The sequence below is a fragment of the Protopterus annectens genome, chromosome 13.part0 (genome assembly GCF_019279795.1).
Source record: "Protopterus annectens isolate FY-2018-M chromosome 13.part0, PAN1.0, whole genome shotgun sequence".
NCBI lineage: Eukaryota > Metazoa > Chordata > Ceratodontiformes > Protopteridae > Protopterus > Protopterus annectens.
In genome coordinates, this window is record NC_056747.1 from 868,116,534 (window position 1) to 868,135,159 (window position 18,626).

Sequence of the window (18,626 nt, forward strand, 5' to 3'; positions counted from 1 at the left end):
ACCAGTCCTTCATATGGTATTGAAACAATCAAGATGGCATGTGGTTGTAGTACTTTACAAGGAGATGGTGCTTGTAACAGAACTGAAAATGTGAGTTTGGAGGGGGGTATGATGAATCATAGGCTGAAGCATTACTGTCTCAGTGATTGACATCTCAGGGGATAAGAATAAGCTGACAGACTCACTGAGCCACTCCCGTAGGACTTCACTGCACCATTTCAATACTTCACAACTCAAGGGACATTAACAGATTAACAGACTCACTGAGATTGTCCTGTAGGACTCACTGTGCTATTTCAATGCTTGCTGTCTCAGGAGACATTAACAGGTTAACAGACTCACTGAGATTGTCCTGTAGGACTCACTGTGCTATTTCATTGCTTGCTATCTCAGGGGACATTAACAGGTTAACAGACTCACTGAGCCCCTCCTGTAGGACTTCACTACACTATTTCAGTGCTTGTTCTCTCATGGGACATTAATATCCGCAGTGGTACAGCGGTAGCATTGTTACCTCACAGCAAGAGGTTCTCCTGTTCGATTCTCGGCTAGAGTGCCTTCTGTGTGGAGTCTGCATGTCCTCCCCATGGTCGAGTGACCTCCGAAAGACATGCGTGAATGGGCGTACCTTCGCTGAAGGTTGGGCGTTGGGTTGGCAACTTGGCACCATAAAAATCGACTGCCAATTTTTAGTGGACCGGAGTTCCGCTGTGGCGACCCCTAACCCGGAAAAGCCGAAAAGACAAACAAGTTCTCTCATGGGACATTAACAGGTTATAACAGACTCACTGAGATTGCCCTGTAGGACTTTACTGCACCGTCCCAGGTGTTTATACCTCAGGAAAAATGAATGACTAACTGGCTACCCCCAACTATTTAAACTTATCAAGACTATTTAGAGATGCACCAACATACAACCTTACTAATGTTAACCACTCAGGTTGTCTCCTCCAAACCTCTCAAACTAAGCTGCACAGACCATGCTTTCTAAGTCTTTGGCCCCAAACTGTTGGCATGTCTTCCTTCTTTTCGTGTAGACCATTACAATTACTCAATCTCCTATCAGAAGTAAAGCATATTACAAGACTCAGTTTAAATGCAGCTGCTTCTCTCTGTGATCATATAACGTACCTCTTCCTACCCTTCTCACTATATGCATGTCTTGATCTGACTGTATTTTTCATTGCGATTCTTTCAGCTTGCCAACACTGATATCCCCTCAGTGTATAATACATGTAAATATTGTGTTTTGTTAGTCCCTCTGTTTGTAATGTCATTTATCTAGTGCATTTATACCCTCAAGCCTACTTATAAAGTTGAAAAACCACTCATTCGGGCTTCATAATGTTGAGACCACTTCAGCAAAACCGCATATGTTCGAACACCCGGCACATCGCACTGTCACTCTGGGAAGCTAACCACTGGGCCACCATGGTGAAAAACAAATCGAAGCAAATCAGACCCACCCAAGTGGGGGGCTTCGCTCCCCACAACCCCCTAACTAAATATACCAATTCTGAGATTGCGCTATAGCAGAGAAAAGAGCAAAGTTGACCATGGTGGCCCAGTCATTAGTTTACCGGAGTGACAGTGCGATGTTCTGGGTCTTCGATAATATGCGGTTTCGCTGAAGCGGTCTTGACGTTCTGAAAATCGAGTAAGTGTTTTTTTGATTTTATAAAGTAGATCCATATGTATTGGATTTTGTAATTCAGTCTATATATAATGTCATGTATCTACATGTATCTACTGTGTTTACCCAAGTTTGAGACTAAAATAGTTCCATTGGTATCAGTGCTGTACCTTGATTAACAAATTCAATGTAAAAGTAAAATAAAATGAGCTGACAAAGTCACTAAGCCACTTCTGAAGTTGTGGATTCAGAGGCTGTGTCTGGTTCTAGTGTTGCAGAAGTATTGCATTCCAAAGACAACTTTATTGCCACTCTGGATAATGCATTCCTTCTCTTTTTCATCTCAGTGTAGCAGGGTAATGTGGTGGTATCAGTGGATGTATTCCCCATGCTATGGCATGGAAGATTCCCATATTGCTTCCTACTTTTCCCATTTATCACATGCCTCTTCTCAGAATTCAGGAATAGACCAAATCTAATTTTCTTTGCTTGTCAGTGGCCAGTAGGGGTGTGACTGCCAGTCAGCAGGTCACTGGTAGTACAGGAAACTTCTGGTCCTAGCTGTAGTGGCATAATGGCTGGGATGACAACTAGCTCCTTTCCAGGGCCTCACTTCTGACAGCAATCCTTTGTAATGGCTGGACTAATGTGTGGGTGTTTCAGAATTGATTTTAGGATATTAGGAAGCCTTCAAATTGCCACCCGTATTCCTTCAAGTGGAATATTCTGGTCTGTTAGCTTGCAGGTAATCCTGCTGCATTGACGTAGGCCTAACTTCTAACATGGTTATGTTCCATATGTCAGTGGTATCTGCCCACCATGACCCTGTGAAGGGAAGGATTGTAGCTCAGCATCATGTAGTCAGCCATTTCCCTAAAGAAGTACTGCATCTCTGTCCTCCTTCAAAGAAACCTTCACTTATTTCTTAAATGATAGTTTGCCTGTCCATGGTTTGAGACTTCTGGCTTAGCAACATTGAAATTAATTTCATGGAAGAGATTTCATTGGTGGCCATCGCCTCTATTTTTTTAATCTTTGTGCAGGTTCTCAAGTACATAGAACTTTTTTTTTTTTTTTTTTTTTACACAGATTGGGTTCTGCATAAAATTGTTTCCTTCCAAAAAATGGTTCCCGTATTTATTTATTTATTTATTTTATTGACATTTGATTTGATTTGATGACATTTTATTGTTTCTTAAGCAGTATATTTCTTTTCCTCTTTTCTTTGTTGGAATAAAGTAAAGACAGAGAACCCTTCACATATTCCTAAATAATGTTACCTGGCTGCTGCTGTTGTGTGCTTATTTATTTATCCATCCATCCATCCTTTTGTTGGCCAGGTTAGCCCCAAAAAGCTAGTAGCCCCTTTTAAGTTGGGCGACCCAAGGTGGTATTGATATTATTGGTGAAATTTGGCCAGGAGGTCAGGGAACTTCCCCTACTCTTTTGGTAGGTGCTGTGGGATCTTTTACATCCGCCTGAGCTACCACCAACTCAGTTATATGGGACCTTGGTTTAACATCTCATCTGAAGGATGACACACTCAAGACTGCAGCAGCCCCCTTATGCTGCACTGCAGTGTCAGCATTCAATCTACCTAGTGTGGGAATAGAACCCACACAGGTGAGTGTGCTGCCTGTTGCGCCACTGACACTGCGAGCAGAAGGGAGGTATGTAGGAGTGCTGTGGAGATTTTGCAATATGTTACTTGGTGTGACTTCCTGTTACCCATTTATGATGACTATCTCCTACATCTATTGTGTATACAACTGTCTGGGGTTTGGACCCTTGCCCTACTAGACTGGTTTCATCCTGCCGAGATGAGCTTAGCCCTATACAGACTGTCACAGTTATTCCTTCATGTAGAGTATTTCCAGCCATACTGACGGGGAAGAGTTGATTAATTGCATCATTAAGAAAGGCTAGTTTAGGTCTTAGTGAGTTTATCTGCATCCTCCCCTTTTGGGGTAAGGTTTTGTAGAAGGTGTTTTATGTGCATATGGATTTTTACTTATAAATGGCATATTTAACCCATTCTAGTGTGGATTTTAGGTTACAAACAGTACTGAAGTGGCCCATAACAGGGTCATTAATAATCTCCTTATGGTAAGGGCCAACAAAACTTTTTAGTTCTGGTTATCATTTGGGCCATGGGATCCTGTCTTGTTTCTCTCCCATAAATTGTAGTTTATTTGCAGTTTGGACAGTTTTTCCATCCCTTTCAACTTTCTGGTTTAAAAGCCTACATTTATGTGGGTTTGCACTTGTTTAAGATCTGTGCAGCAGTGCCGAGCTGAGGTAAAGTATTACTGGTGCCAGAAAGTCTGCTCTTCAGTTTTTCCCTTAGATCTTGCTAGTTCTTTCTCTCTCTCTTGCACTTCAAATAGATTAATCGTTCTGCACAGGTTTTTGCAGCAATTATTGTAGCACACCTAAGTGCCATCAGCACTAGTCATTCTTCATGGAAATAGCTCCAGTACTTAGTAGTTATGACCACCCCTCCCGACATGATTAAAGGGCAGTTCCCTGTGCTTTCTCCTATTAACCTGGTACACGTAGGCATTCTGAGGCAGTGTAGCAACTGCCTCGTACACAGACAACCCTCTCCTCTTAACCTCCCAACACTCAGACTTGTGAGGGATGCACTTATATCACCAAATTGGAAGCTGTGCACTCTCCAGCCAAGACCGAACTAGCTGGTCAGTAGGAGAAGGTCAACATCTGCACCACACCACATGGAACTCATAGCCCTCCAGAACACCCACCATCGCAGCTCTCACATAAAAACACAAACCACACACCCACCTTCAAGGAGGCTGTCAATTGAAATTTACCCAAAGCGCAGAGACCTCCAAGACAGAAACGCACTTGACCATCACAAACCACAGGACACAGTTCACCTCCATAGTGTGTCCCTCAACCTGAGCCCCTAAGGCTAAACACCTTGCCCAGTACACTAATCATAGGTGACTCAATAGTGAGGCACACAGATGTCCCACTCACTAGGTTGAATAAGGAGACTTAACAGTCAGCTGTCTATCAGGTGCCAGAATCCGACACATAACACACACACACAGGTCACTCCACAACAAGTACAAGTATGACTGTCATTGTCCATGTGGGTGCGAATGATCTGAGATGCACCTCCCTGGACTACATGAAAAGAGACATGGTGGACCTCTCGGATTATGTGGCCCAGGCAGGTATGACCCTAGCCCTGAGCAGTATCCTACCATCACCCAGAGTGATACCGCAGTACAAACAAAAATTGATTGGTTCAACAATTGGCTAAGTTTCTGGTGTCATTCTAAAGGGATCCAGTATCTGTCTGCTTGGGATGACATGATTGGCAGACCTCTATGCTTTTCCAGAGATGGCCTGCATCTGTCACCCTCTGGATTTCCGGGGAATGGCTAAGCCTCTTGCCACCCCTATAGTGCCTTTTTTTTAGTTGGTGTTCCAAAGAACAAATTACCACCATAACAGCTATAAATAAATGCAATCTGAGGGTCATGCTGCTCAATGCTAGAAGTCTAAATCTCAAGATGCATTCGCTCGAAGTACTCCTCAAAATGGAGAACATCGACATTTGTGCTGTAACAGAGACCTGGTTTAAAGCAGCAGAAAGCACCCCTGCACTACCAGGCTATAACTCATTCCACACCTTTCGGCCCCGAAATATGGACCAAAGCTCCAAAGGCGGTGGTGTCTCCATATTCATAATGCATCTGAGATACTTCAGGCACAACTAACATTGGGCAAGACGGCCATCCTGGTCATAGCCTGCAATAGGTCCCCAACCATGTCCCTAGACTCTCACTCCATGTTCCTAAGCACCCTAGAATCTGTCAAGGTCCAACCCAACACTTATACTAGGAGACAACAACTGCCCTTCCATCAACTAGGAAAACTACTCTAGCACCAATACACTGGCCCAACGCTTCTGGTCCAGGGCATTGGAACTGATGAATTCCAAGATCATTCTGACCCCCACTAGAGGAAGCAACATCCTTGACCTGGTTATTACTAACATAGGTGACCGTTGCTCTCCACCAGTAGTCAGTCCCTCCCTGGTCAGATCCAACCATAAACTAATCACCGTGAAAATCCATATCTCACTCACCCCCCTGCAAAAGTAACCACTTTGAAAAACTTAAAACTTCTCCAAAGCTGACTTTGGGCTCCTAAAAACAGAGGTGGCTAACTTCACAACACCCATGCCAATGGAAAATAGCTGCATGACTGCCAAATCATACACCAATGCACTGTATGAACATGTACATAAATGCATGGAACTAGCCATACCCAACAAAATCAAGACGCTCTCCTCCAAAAAAAGGAAGCCAATCTGGTGGTCCCCTGCCATTAATAAACTCTACAACAAAAGGAAGAAACTGTTGCAGAAAAAGGTGAAGTCCCAAGACTGGAAAAAACTCCCTTATTAGCCTCAACAAAAAGTTAAGATCCCTCATCAAATCCTCCAAAGCCAGCTATGAAGGCAGAATTGCGGCAGCCACTAAAAACAATTACAAAGCCTTCTATAGTTGCATCAAGAACCTCCACGGCAATACCCAGATTTGCTCTGAGTTACTGCACAATAGTACCTCCTATACTGAGCCAACAGATATTGTCAACATACTGGCCGACAGATTCAGTGCCAACTTTACCCCTCTCTTCCCCTCTAAAGGAACAGTCACAATACCAGAAGATTGCCAGGCACCCAACATTACTGCAGTACAGGTTAAAGATGCATTGTCCAAGGTCAAGAATACAGCTTCCATGGAACCCAATAATATCCCCTGGCTGTGTTCTACATGAACTACAAAGCAAACTGGCACCACATCTGTGTGCCCTGTTCAGTCACAGCCTCACCTTAGGCTTTGTCCCTACCGAATGGCGCACTGCTACAGTCATCCCTCTGCATAAAGGGGGAGCGACTATAGACTCTGGGAATTATTGCCCCATTAGCCTGACGAGTCTGATATGTAAAGCTATGGAGTGCATCATCATGGATCTGAGTAACAAAGATATAGGAAATCTCCAAACTCTAGACCCCACGCCATTTGGTTTTGTGAATGGGAGATCATGCCTGTTCAACCTGGTTGATTTCTTTAAGTCAGTCATCAGGGCTGTGGATGAAGGTAAGGCAGTGCATACAGCCTACCTCAATCTGGCCAAGGCCTTTGATACCATTCCTCACTCGGGAATTATTGATACACTCACCGAACTAGGCATCGACCCCTTATATCACTAGGTGGGTTGCAAACTGGCTCACAGATAGAACACACAGTGAGAAAGTGATGGACTCCAAGTCAGACTGCCGACCAGTCACGAGTGGAGTCCCACAGGGATCAGTCCTGGGTCCTCTCCTGTTTGGCATCTACGTCTCAGAAGTCCAGGCCAACACAAAGGAACTCTGGTTGACCAAGTTCGTAGATGACTGCAAGCTGAGAGCCATTATTAATTCCCTAAGTGATGCAGACATCCTATAGAATCCTGACTGAGACTAATTACTGGTGTCAAAACCATGGCCTTAAGCTTAACAACAAAAAATGCGTCCTCATCCCCTTTGGTAAAAACTCAGTTCCCACTAATTACCACATCAATGGGAGCCCGCTGAACACTGAAGGCATTATAAGAGATCTGGGGATGCAGGTTGATGGCATCCTCTCCTTCGACCAACACATTGCCACTGTGGTCAGAAAGTCCTATGTGGCAGATCTCATTGCCAAGGGTTTTGCATCCAGGAAGAAAGAAGTCATCACCTCTCTCTACTCTTCACTCATTAGACCAATCATTGAGTATAATGCCCTATTTGGCATTTACCTCACTAGACACCTGGAACAGCTGGAGATGCCACAGAAGTACCTCACGAAGAGGATCCTAGGCATTAACCACATGTCCTATATGGACGGACTCAAAAGACACCAGCTATTCTCTGTCTCATATCGTCTACTAAGAGGCAATCTCTGCTTGACTTCAAAAGCCATGTCTGCCCCAGCTCTGTTAGAAATGCTACATGCAAAGAAATCCCAATCCCTCTGCACCACACACTCCAGAGACCTCAACCTCATTACCACAATCAACAGAACATGCTGGAGGGACAAATTCATAACCCAGAGACTGCCCATGCTCTGGAATAGACTTCATATACATGTCAACCGAGCACCTCACTGGCCCTCTTTAAGAGAAATCTTGATGAGTGGATGGGAAATAGAAAGTTCACTCCGGGGATCACTCCAGTGGCTGCACTTGATAGAGGCACTGGGAACTAACGTCGGGCAGCACAATGCCAGGGCACTTCTATGGGATATGCTTGTAAAGGCTCCAGGGCTATTAGCTTAGTACACACCTATGAACCATTTACAGTTCTACAACAGTATCACTGTTATGATTCTGGATTGGTTTGCCTATTACCTTCCTGTTTGTACAGAAAGAGCAACGTTGGGGGGGGGGGTTATTCCTCTGCACCTTACTTTCTGTCTTGAGGTGTGCCACATGGTTCCATAGTAGGCCAGTTATTACAAACTGTGTGTATGCTACCTTAGGATAGGAGATGCTGTATAAAGGGTAGGCCCAAAGTACCATTGTTACACTGACAATATGCAGCTTTACCTCGGGAAACTGTTTCACCAGCAATGTAGGGGAAGATGTAAAGTTTTTGCAGGACTGGTTGCCATAGCTATGCATTTCACTTTGTCGGATATGAATGCACCAGTTTTAAAGCTTAACATCATCTGTTGTGATGACAAATGGGAATTCGTGTCAAAGGTGTATAGTCTGGGTGATAACAGCAAACTACTTCTTAAGAATCAGGTCTTCGCTGCTGCTAGATTTCCCTGTTTCCATCTCAGGAACATTGCCGTTCATTATTAAGCACTTTATTCTACCTACTGACCTTGCTGTAGAGACTCACAGCCTGGCAATAATGTTTTAACTGGTGTAATGTCCTTGTAGTGTTTTTTACCGTGAACTTTAACATTTAGAGAGTGTTCAATGTTCTACAACCCAATAAGTGAGTCAGTATGAATATACGTTAATAGGTAAATACTAAGCTAGCTGCCCTTGTGGGCCATTTTATGCTTAACCAATTTTCATTGGTAAAAATAAAACCCTGTACCTCTTATTTGTGAGGTAAACACTTTAACCATTATGCCAGCCTCCAACCCAGTTCTTTAAGACTTATGATAGCTCTCAATTTGACTGCAGATTATTTATATTTAAAGTTCTAGTTTGGTTTTCACCCTGTATAACTTGCCTCCCCAACCCCCCAACCACATTTACAAGACATTCTTGTATGGCATCAGCTTCTCTATTCTCTGCACACAGCCACCCAGGGGCTGCTGGCACTTCCAGAGATGTGTCTTTGGTCATCTGCAGTTCCTGCCTTGCCTTATCTATAAAATGCCACCTAAGAGACTGAGGGAGTCTCCCATGGTAAACAGCATTAAGCTCTCCCTAAAGACTTAGCCTTACCTCCCCTTTTTTTTGAATACAGTCTTTATGTTATCCACGAACATGAAAGAAATTGCTGTGTCCCTGGAATGTACATTTTGTTAGAGTTTAGCACCTTCATCTTATAACAGACTTTTTCTGAAACATCGCTTAGGGGGTGCATAAAAAAACAAAACAAAACCTTCTTAAGGGCACTTTAAGCACTGTTAAGATTGGTTCTTGCACTAAGGACTTATAGTGTACAGTGCTGGCAAGCAAAGAGCAGTGGCAGAAGGTAAAATAGCTTTAAAATGCTGTTACTGCTTTATTCACTCTGCCACACTTATAAATAAACAGTGTGGCAAAATGAAGTGTCTAACAGCTTTTAAAAACCCTTCTACAGGAAGGAGCACTTTGTTTCTGAGTGCTGTACCTTTCAACTCTATCTGATTGATTATGCAGAGTATCCCTCATAAAATATTTGATTTTTCTGGTAAATCACTGGGGGTTACTCTATGTCAATAATGCCAGACATTACAGTGTCAGACGTATTGCTCAGAAAATGCATGCTAATGCAAAACCTGTTGTTCTATTAACTTTTTTTAAAGCAAATTCAAGCTATATTTAGAAACCTTCCCTGATCCCCCCCCCCATTATTTTTTGATTTATTCAGAAGTCCTAAAATAAGTTAAGGGGTATGCTGTTGTCTGACAATGTTTGCTAAGTTAGTTCAGATCTGGTGAAATATTTACACTCCTACAATTTCTGTTGCTTTTTTCTGTAAGTGGTTGTACATGGTGCAAGACAAGTTCCATGCATTGCAAAGAATTGTGTCTGGGTCTGTGATCAAAACTTGCTATTATTGTCAACATGGACAGGGAGATTCACCTCTCAAGCTGAATTTTTTGGCATCCATGTCTCGAACAGACGATAAGTTGGTTGGGCTTGGAGACCCGATCATAATCCTTTATGTTATGAAATGGAATAGAATGTGCTCTTTTCAGAATGCTTTTTTGTCATATTTGTTCAAGTGATATTTTCAGACATATGTCAGAAAAGTAGTTTATGAACTGTTGACTGGCTTTGACTGGTAAAACAAGGGTACAGAGTAGAATATTTTTGTTATTCTTGATTTTGTCATTTAAATTTTGTTTCTGGTGGAATTTATTTAGCTTTTGGAAACGGAATTCAGAAGCTTGATTATTGAGTTTTTCTAGGCTAGTATTGTTTTGCTTGACTGAAAAATAAATGTGCATTGGCATGTTTGTGGTGTGCGCCCACGTTTTGATATTCTAGGAAGTAATTTTTCCGCTTTTTCAGAGTTCCCAGAGCATGCATCAGCTGGAACCTCAGGGGAGTAGCCAGAATTCCCAGCGATCCCTGGATCAGGAGAGAAAGCTGAGGCAGTACTTGGAGGATGAGCGAATAGCACTGTTTCTCCAGAATGAGGAGTTCATGAAGGAACTGCAGCGAAATCATGAATTCCTTCTTGCTCTGGAAAGAGGTACAGAAGACATAACTATGTTTTAGTTTGTTTGTCACAACAGTGTATTTAAATTGTCCAAGTTGCCCACTACCTACACAGTTTTGTAAACATCAAGAGATAGAAGTAAAGAATTGTTCACCAGAAAACTGGACACTGATGTATTTGATCTGTCTGCTGTTGAAGAAAGAAAGTTCCACAAGGGGAGGTGGGCCTTATGTGCAATAACACCTGCATCAATTAGGGTGAATATATCTGCTTCTGTCAGCGGAAAGTACAAGCCATTATATTTGTTACATTACAGACTATGCATTTAACCGTGGTTAGACATGGTGGAAGGGAAGTCTTAATATGCCGTTCTGTTCTATTTACATGTTTTTGTATTTTGTGTTACCTTTAGCATGTTGTGGCAAATAAATCTGGTCTTCAGAAAAAGTAAAATATTTCAACAGATGTTCTTCATCTCACATTGCTGCAGTCCTTACATATGGGTAGTCCGCTGTCCTCGGTCGGCCCGAATACCAAAGTATTAGGCTGACGTCGGTCAAGGCGCTTAAAACTGACATCAGGACGTCAGGGTACAAAAGCGCATGACCGACGTCATATCCTCAGTCTTTTTTGCCGCATGGTCCGATGCAGAAGCAGCGTTGCAAGTGCCGTTCGGCATTCTGAAATTTTTCGAGTTCGGAGTTTCAGACCGAATCCAAGTTGGCTAAGTACCCCGTTGGGGAATATTTTGGTTTTTTCTTGCCTCAGTGTTTTACCGGATGTCAGAAAAAGTGAATAACTGTATTTCTTGTGGGAAACAGATACCGCATAGGGATTATCATTCTTTGTGTATTCCTTGTTTGGGGCCTGAGCACGACGTTGTTGGGTGTCGCTTTTGTGCTAGGTTCAATAAGCGCACTATTAAGCGAAAGTTAGATTGTGCTAGGCTGGTCTTGAAGCGGTGCAATTATAATATGCCGTCGGACTCTCCGGCCCGCTTCTAAGAAGCGCAAAGACAAAACAGTTAAACCCAGGCAAGATGAGTCGTCCGTTCGGACGCCGGTTCTTTAGAGGTTTCAGTGGAACCGGTGGTTCCGACGGAGACTTCTCTGGAGTCTCAGGGGGAGACTTTGATTTTGCAGGATGTGGCCTCTCAGGAGGCAGGTCAGGCTGAAGGGGCTTCTCAGGTTACTGTACTCCCCTCCCTTCCTAGGGTGGTTAGGCCCTCTCCTTCTGTTTCCAAGGCTTCTCCCAGAGGCAGGCCAGGTTTAGCTTCTGTTGGTGTCACTCCTAGTTCAGCAGGGTCTGTGCCTAAGAAGCACATGCTTAAAATGGCAGAAGATTTGATTACTCTGATTAGAGGTTCTTTGCCCCCTCCTAATAAGAGGCCTAGGGTGGAGCCAGAGTTGGGAAGTTTTGAGCAGGCTTCGGATGTTTCAGAGTCTTCGGCTGAAGACTTGCAGGAGTACTCTCCTTATTCTGATTCGGATGCAGATGATTCCACTCCTTCTGCTTCTCCTCCAGAGGATTTTTCTTTTTCAGAGACACTTCATTCTATGAGGGAACATTTTAAGCGGGAAGGTCAGGACTTCTCTGATTCTCGGAAAAGGCTTAGGGAATTTTTGCTTTTACCCCAACATAGGCCCTTGGCTATACCCCCTGTTCTGGATGTTGTGGAAGATGTGTTTGCAGAGGCTTCACTTAATCCTGATTCTCTGCCTCCTGCTCCTGTTAAACCGGATAGGTATTACAGGGTGCCTGAGGCTCATAAATATCTTTATAAGAGTCCTAGGGCAGACCCAGAAACTATTAGTCAGGGACCTAAGGGTGTCAAGGCCTCTGTTGTAAAAAATCCGGTTCCTCTAGATAAAGAGGCCAGAGCTTTGGATAGATGGGGAAAGAAGGTCTATACATCTTCTACCTTAGCTATGAGGGCTTTGAATTGCCAGTTTCATATGTTGAAATATCAAAACTTTCTTCTTTCTCAATTGAAGTCTAAGGTGGATGCTCTGGCGGAAGGCATTGAGTGTAAAGAATTACAAGATTTGGTGCATGTCTCTGAATAGGTGGGTAAGCATTCATTACAATGTGGTTTTGATGCTGTGCAGGCCTCATCTAGGGTGGCTGCCACTGGTTCAGTTCTTCGCAGGCACGCCTGGCTGAAGGATCAGAATTTATCTGACCATGTTAAGACAAGGATTTTGGATGCTCCTTTGCAGTCTGATGTGTTGTTTGGTTCACCTGTGGAGTCAGTCTTGAAGAAAATGGAAGACAAGGCTAAGTCTATGCAGGCTGTTAAAGATTTTTTGCAAGTTCAGCCTCCAAGTTTAGTAGGAATTGGCCTGCTAAGGGTGGACGATCCTTCTTATGATTCTCAGTCTAGGGGTAGATCTAGACGTGGTAGGGGCAGAGCTCAGAGTTCTTTCAGACCTAGAACAGGAGTTCACCTGCACAATCTTCGGTGAGGGCAGGGGCCAGTCCTTTCGTAAACAGGCCCAATGACCTACTTTTCAGCTGCCAGATCCTTCTTGCCTGGCAGCACCTTTGGGAGGAAGGTTGGCACTCTTCAAGGAAAATTGGATTTTGATTACCCAAGACAAATGGGTATTGGATATCATACACCAAGGTTACAAGTTTTATTTCCATACCTTGCCTCCTTTCAAAGGCATGCCGGACGTTCCTCCTCAGCAAAGACTAGAGGCTCACAAACAAATTTCTCTACTACTTCAAATAGAGGCCATACAACCGGTCCCTCTGCCAGAAGTGGGCCTAGGATTTTATTCTCGCCTGTTTCTAGTACCAAAGAAACGGAACACGTGGAGACCAATTTTGGATTTATCTATCCTCAGCACATATCTGGACATTCCCAAGTTCAAAATGTTGACGTTACAACAGCTTTTACCTCTGCTGGGCAAAGATCACTGGATGGTGACTCTGGATCTCAAGGAGGCTTACCTTCATGTTCCTATCAGGCTCAGTTGCAGGAAGTATCTGCGTTTTCGGGCTGGGACTTCTCATTATCAGTTCTCTGCATTGCCCTTTGGCTTATCTACTGCCCAGAGTGTTCACGAAGGTTCTGGCTCCAGTGGTAGCTTTCTTCAGGCTAACAGGAATACAAATCTATCCTTATTTGGACGATTGCCTGATTCTGGCCCAAGGAAAGGACGAACTTCTTCATCATTTACAGTATGTGATGGCAGTGTTAAGATGCCTGGGGTATTCTGTGAACGAAATAAAGTCCAGTCTAGTACCCTCTCAGGACATGTGCTTTCTGGGTGTGAGACTGAATACAGCATCCCAGATGGCCTTTTTGACCCCGGACAAACAAAAGAATCTTTCTCTTCACTTCCACCAATTGTCTCGTCAGTCCAGGCTGACTGCAAGGACAGTCCTTCAAGCCTTGGGGTTCATGGCATCTTGTATTCTGGTACTTCCCAATGCCAAACTGCATATGAGGAAGCTACAATGGTATCTCAAAATGTATGGACACAGCACTGCCAAGATTTGGACACTGTCATTCAGATAATACCTTGCATTCAAAAGGAATTTTTGTGGTGGGCTCAGGAATGTCACCTAAACAAGGGACTCTCTGTGACCCGGCCAGAGGCGAGTCAGATTCTAATGACAGATGCCTCAGACAAAGCTTGGGGAGCTCATCTAAATGGAAAATGGGTACAAGACACGTGGCCTGCCAGACTTCAACATCTACATATCAACTTGAAGGAGATGTTAGCAGTCCAATTTGCATTGATAGCTTTCAAGGATTTACTTCTTCCAGGGCAGGTGTTGATTCAAACAGACAACACAACAGTCATGTGGTACATCAACAAGCAAGGGGAACATTCATATCCTCTATGCAGACAAGCAATGATTTTGTGGGAGACTGCTCTCAGTTTACAGCTAAATCTTCAGGCAAGGTTTCTGCCAGGAGCACAGAACTCCTTAGCAGATGTGTTGAGCAGACAAATTATGGATCCCCACGAGTGGAAATTGGATCCTCATGTATTTCAGAAATTGACAGTGTTATGGGGAACTCCAGACATAGATCTGTTCGCTTCTCCACTAAATTACCAGCTGCCAAAGTTTTGCACAAAAAGGTTTCATCCCACAGCTTGGAAAGTGGATGCTCTCTCATTCAATTGGAGCAATCTTCACGTGTATGCCTTTCCACCTCTGCCTCTCCTCCCAAAGGTACTCCTGAAGGTCAGACAGGACAAGCCAAACATGATTTTAATAGCTCCGGATTGGCCTCGACAGCACTGGTATCCATTACTGAGAAGTCTGGTACGGGAGCCTCCATGACCTTTGCCTTCGATTCCTCACCTGCTGTCTCAGGAGAACAGTCATTTACTCAATGTCAAACTTCACTCTCTACATCTAACAGCCTGGCATATTCTGTTTTAAACCCTGGAGGGTCTCAGCTTCCACAACAAGTTTTGAATGTTATTTTGGAGGCCAGAAGGCCTAGTACAAGGAAAGTTTACGCAGATAAATGGAGGAGATTTTTATTTTGGAGTACAGCAAAGGACTTTGATGTTTCTAAACCTAATTTAAGTGTTGCGCTTCAATACCTTACTGAGTTATTGGACAAAGGTTTGTCCTTCTCCTCTATAAAGGTTCATGCTGCAGCAATTTCTGCTTACTATGACTGTGACCCACCATTATTTTCTCAGCCTTTGTTTAAGCAATTCCTTAGAGGGGCAAAGAATATAAGACCCCACGTAGAGCTCCTACTCCTGCTTGGGATCTCAATTTTGTGTTGGAGAAACTCACTCTACAACCTTTTGAGCCTGCAGCATCTGCAGAGTTGAAATATTTATCATGGAAGACTGCTTTTTTGTTGGCCATTACCTCTGCGAGAAGGGTTTCTGAATTACAGGCCCTTATGGCGGTTGAGCCTTTCTTAATTTTCCACAAGGATAGGGTGTCTTTCGTACTAACCCTTCTTTTATGCCTAAAGTGGTTTCTAGTGTGGCTTTAAACCAAACTATTCATTTGCCTACTTTTTATGCAAACCCCAAAATAAAGGGGAAAGATTTTGCACACTTTGGATATACACAGACAGTTGCGATATTATTTGAGCAGAACTAAAGGGTTCAGGCAGTCTCAGCAGTTGTTTGTTTCTTTTGCTTTGGGTTCTCAGGGCAAACCTGTTTCAAAACAAACTATTTCTAAGTGGATTGGTTTTGTATTGCTTTCTGTTATTCCCATCATGGTAAGGAGATTCCAGCTGGGATTAGGCCTCATTCCACTAGGGCTACTGCCACTTCTACTGCTTTTCTAAGGGGGGTGGCTACTAAAGATATTTTGGAAGCAGCTACTTGGAGTTCAGTGCATACTTTCTCTAAGCATTACCACCTTCCACTTTACTCTAAATCTAGGGCTGGATTTGCCACTGCAATTTTACAGGGCATTTTGGCAGCCCCTAATGCTTTATAGTTTTGCCATCCTCCTTTACCTCTGCTTTGGGATTCTACCCATATGTAAGGACTGCAGCAATGTGAGATGAAGAACATAGTACAGTTTTGTACCTACCATAAATGTAGATGTTCGAAGATCCACATTGCTGCAGTCCAATTTACCCTCCCTCCTTCCCCTCTGTTGTTAGAGGTGGTGGTGTGGTTTGTGTTGTACATATTGTAAATATGGTTAGTGCAGGGGTGGTTGGTTATTTTTTGCTGTTTTTTGGCTTTGGCCTTTCTTGTTAGGGCCTTCTGACATCTGGGGCAAGAAAAGACTGAGGATATGACGTCGGTCATGCGCTTTTGTACCCTGACGTCCTGATGTCAGTTTTAAGCGCCTTGACCGACGTCGGCCTAATACTTTGGTATTCGGGCCGACCGAGGACAGCGGACTACCCATATGTAAGGACTGCAGCAATGTGGATCTTCGAACATCTACATTTATGGTAGGTACAAAACTGTACTTTTTAGTCAGTAATGTTTGTATTCTTTCTTCCAGTATTCCATGAACTTTTCTCCATTGTTTATGCTCCATTTAGACTTTTTGAGTCACACTTCATAGATTCATAGACTGTTACTAGGCTAACGACCCAAGGGTCCTTTCTAACCCTAGCCAAGTTTTTCTGAAATAATGATGTCCTGAATCCAAATAGGACATTAAGGGCCAGACATTTATTAGCTATCTCTGACCATAAGGGACATGGATGCCAGGCCTGGTGTAAATTTCCTATTCCTCATCCACTTGTCTAGGTTGTGCTTAAACTGGGTAATAGACAAACTCAGCTTCACATGGATAGTAAGCCTGTTCCATAAGAAGAGCAGTTGCTGAGACACATATCTGTCTCCAGCATGTTCTGTTTGTCACCCTAGACCTTGTATTTCTTGTACTTTCTGATTTACAAATATGTAGGAGATTCGTACATGTGGGGTTTGCGGATGCCATGTAAGCCAAGCATAGATCACCCCTCAGCAATCTGTAGGAGACTGAGTAGAGGGAAAGGGCTTTAAGGTGCTCTGCATAAGACAGGTTTGTTAGACATTGTATTATTTTCCTATGGAACCTCTGAGGTCACTGTAATTGCTGCATATGCCTGGTCAGGTACACACCAAAGGGAGCACTGTACTCTATGACTGGTCTGATAAGGGTGGAATACATTGGGATAATGACTTCTTTGGACCTAGATACCATGCCCTTACTTATAAGTTACTCAACATAAAATGATTTCCTCACCACTGTGGCCTCATGGTGGTTGAAGGTAAGGCTACTGTCTAAGTGTGTACCCAGATCCTCGACCACTGGGTGGACTCTTAGGGGTGTGTTATCAACTTAGTAATTAGCTGTGATGGTTGAATTCCCACAAGGTACAATTATGCATTTCTTAGCGTTGAGTTTAAGACCATGGCTTTGGCACCATTTATTAGTCACAGACCTCCTTGAAAAATGCTAATGTCTGCAGGGGAGCTGATGATAACCCCCAGCTTGCAATCATATGCAAACTTAGTCGGCCATAAACCTTCAGCATTTGCTTCCATTTCAGCGAAATAGATGCCATAAAGGAGCGGGCCCAATACTGAGCCCTGGGGGACTCCATTAGTGACTGGCGTCTTGGTGGAGGTGGCCTCACCTATTTTGACCTCCTGAGTCCTATTACTGAACCAGCTGGCCATCCAGTGGGTGATAAAGGGTTTATACCTAAATTAGTGAGCTTGTCTATCAAAAGCCTTGGCCAGGTTGAGGTAAGCTGTGCGCACAGTCTTACCTTCATCCAAGGCAAGATTTTATTCATTTTAGTTAACCAGGGTAGTGCAATGACCTCCACAGACGTTTTTTAGTCACAGCCCAATAGCACGGTTTGGTTAATTGACTTGTTCAGAATCGCACAGTTATGCAATGGAGGTTGAGAGAATCAAACTCTGGGTCACTGAAATATAGAACACAGCACATTAACAGCTCCTTAATCCTCTGCACCAACTGCCAGACAGATATGACTACTAAATGTTTGCGCATTTCATTCAAGTACTAGAGTTGCAGTCAAGTGTAGTGTGATAGCTGCTTTAACCCCAAACCCCACCATTCCTTACTATGTTTAATCCACTCCTTTCCAACACAGTAAAGAGAGGGTGGGGTTGTGGTTAAAGAAATCTATAACATCAGTCCACTGTCAGACCTGACTAGTGCAGGTGAAAATTGCCAGCTTCTGCACCAGCAAACCATTTACTATTTCTTGTTTTTTTTTTTTTTTTTACTCTGGTAGGGTTCCTATCATATGTTCGAAGGTTTAAAACTTCGAATCACTAAAGGTCGACCTTTAATGATCAAAGTTTTACAACCTCGAGTCATATAACGGAGATCGCCATAGAGTGCTGGAAGGGAAGATTTCTCTTTACTACACTGTAGTGTGATCTCAGAGTTGGTATATTTAAATAGCGGGGGGGGTGCAGGAGGGCTTGCCCCCCTGCATAGAGCGCTTTGTTTTAATAGGTTCATAGGTAGGTAGTAGGCTATTGGCCCAAGGCTCTACGTAAGTCTAGCCAGCAAGGTTAAATAGCTTCTGCCACCCAAGAAAGTTATTTTCCTGTGCCACTGTCCAGCAGAGACACAGAAGTGATCCCCGGGGTGTATTTC

General features: G+C 43.5%; 1 protein-coding gene across 3 annotated transcripts in view; it reads left to right on the forward strand.

Annotated features, from left to right (window-relative positions):
* The window catches only part of CUEDC1 (CUE domain containing 1), a 1,479,154-nt gene that overhangs the window by 1,110,996 nt on the left and 349,532 nt on the right, over nt 1–18,626 (forward strand). For all 3 annotated transcript variants that reach the window (XM_044054589.1, XM_044054587.1, XM_044054588.1), the window contains one exon: nt 10,388–10,571. In XM_044054589.1, the coding sequence (XP_043910524.1) occupies nt 10,388–10,571 (184 nt within the window). The remainder of the gene's footprint in view (nt 1–10,387; nt 10,572–18,626) is intronic.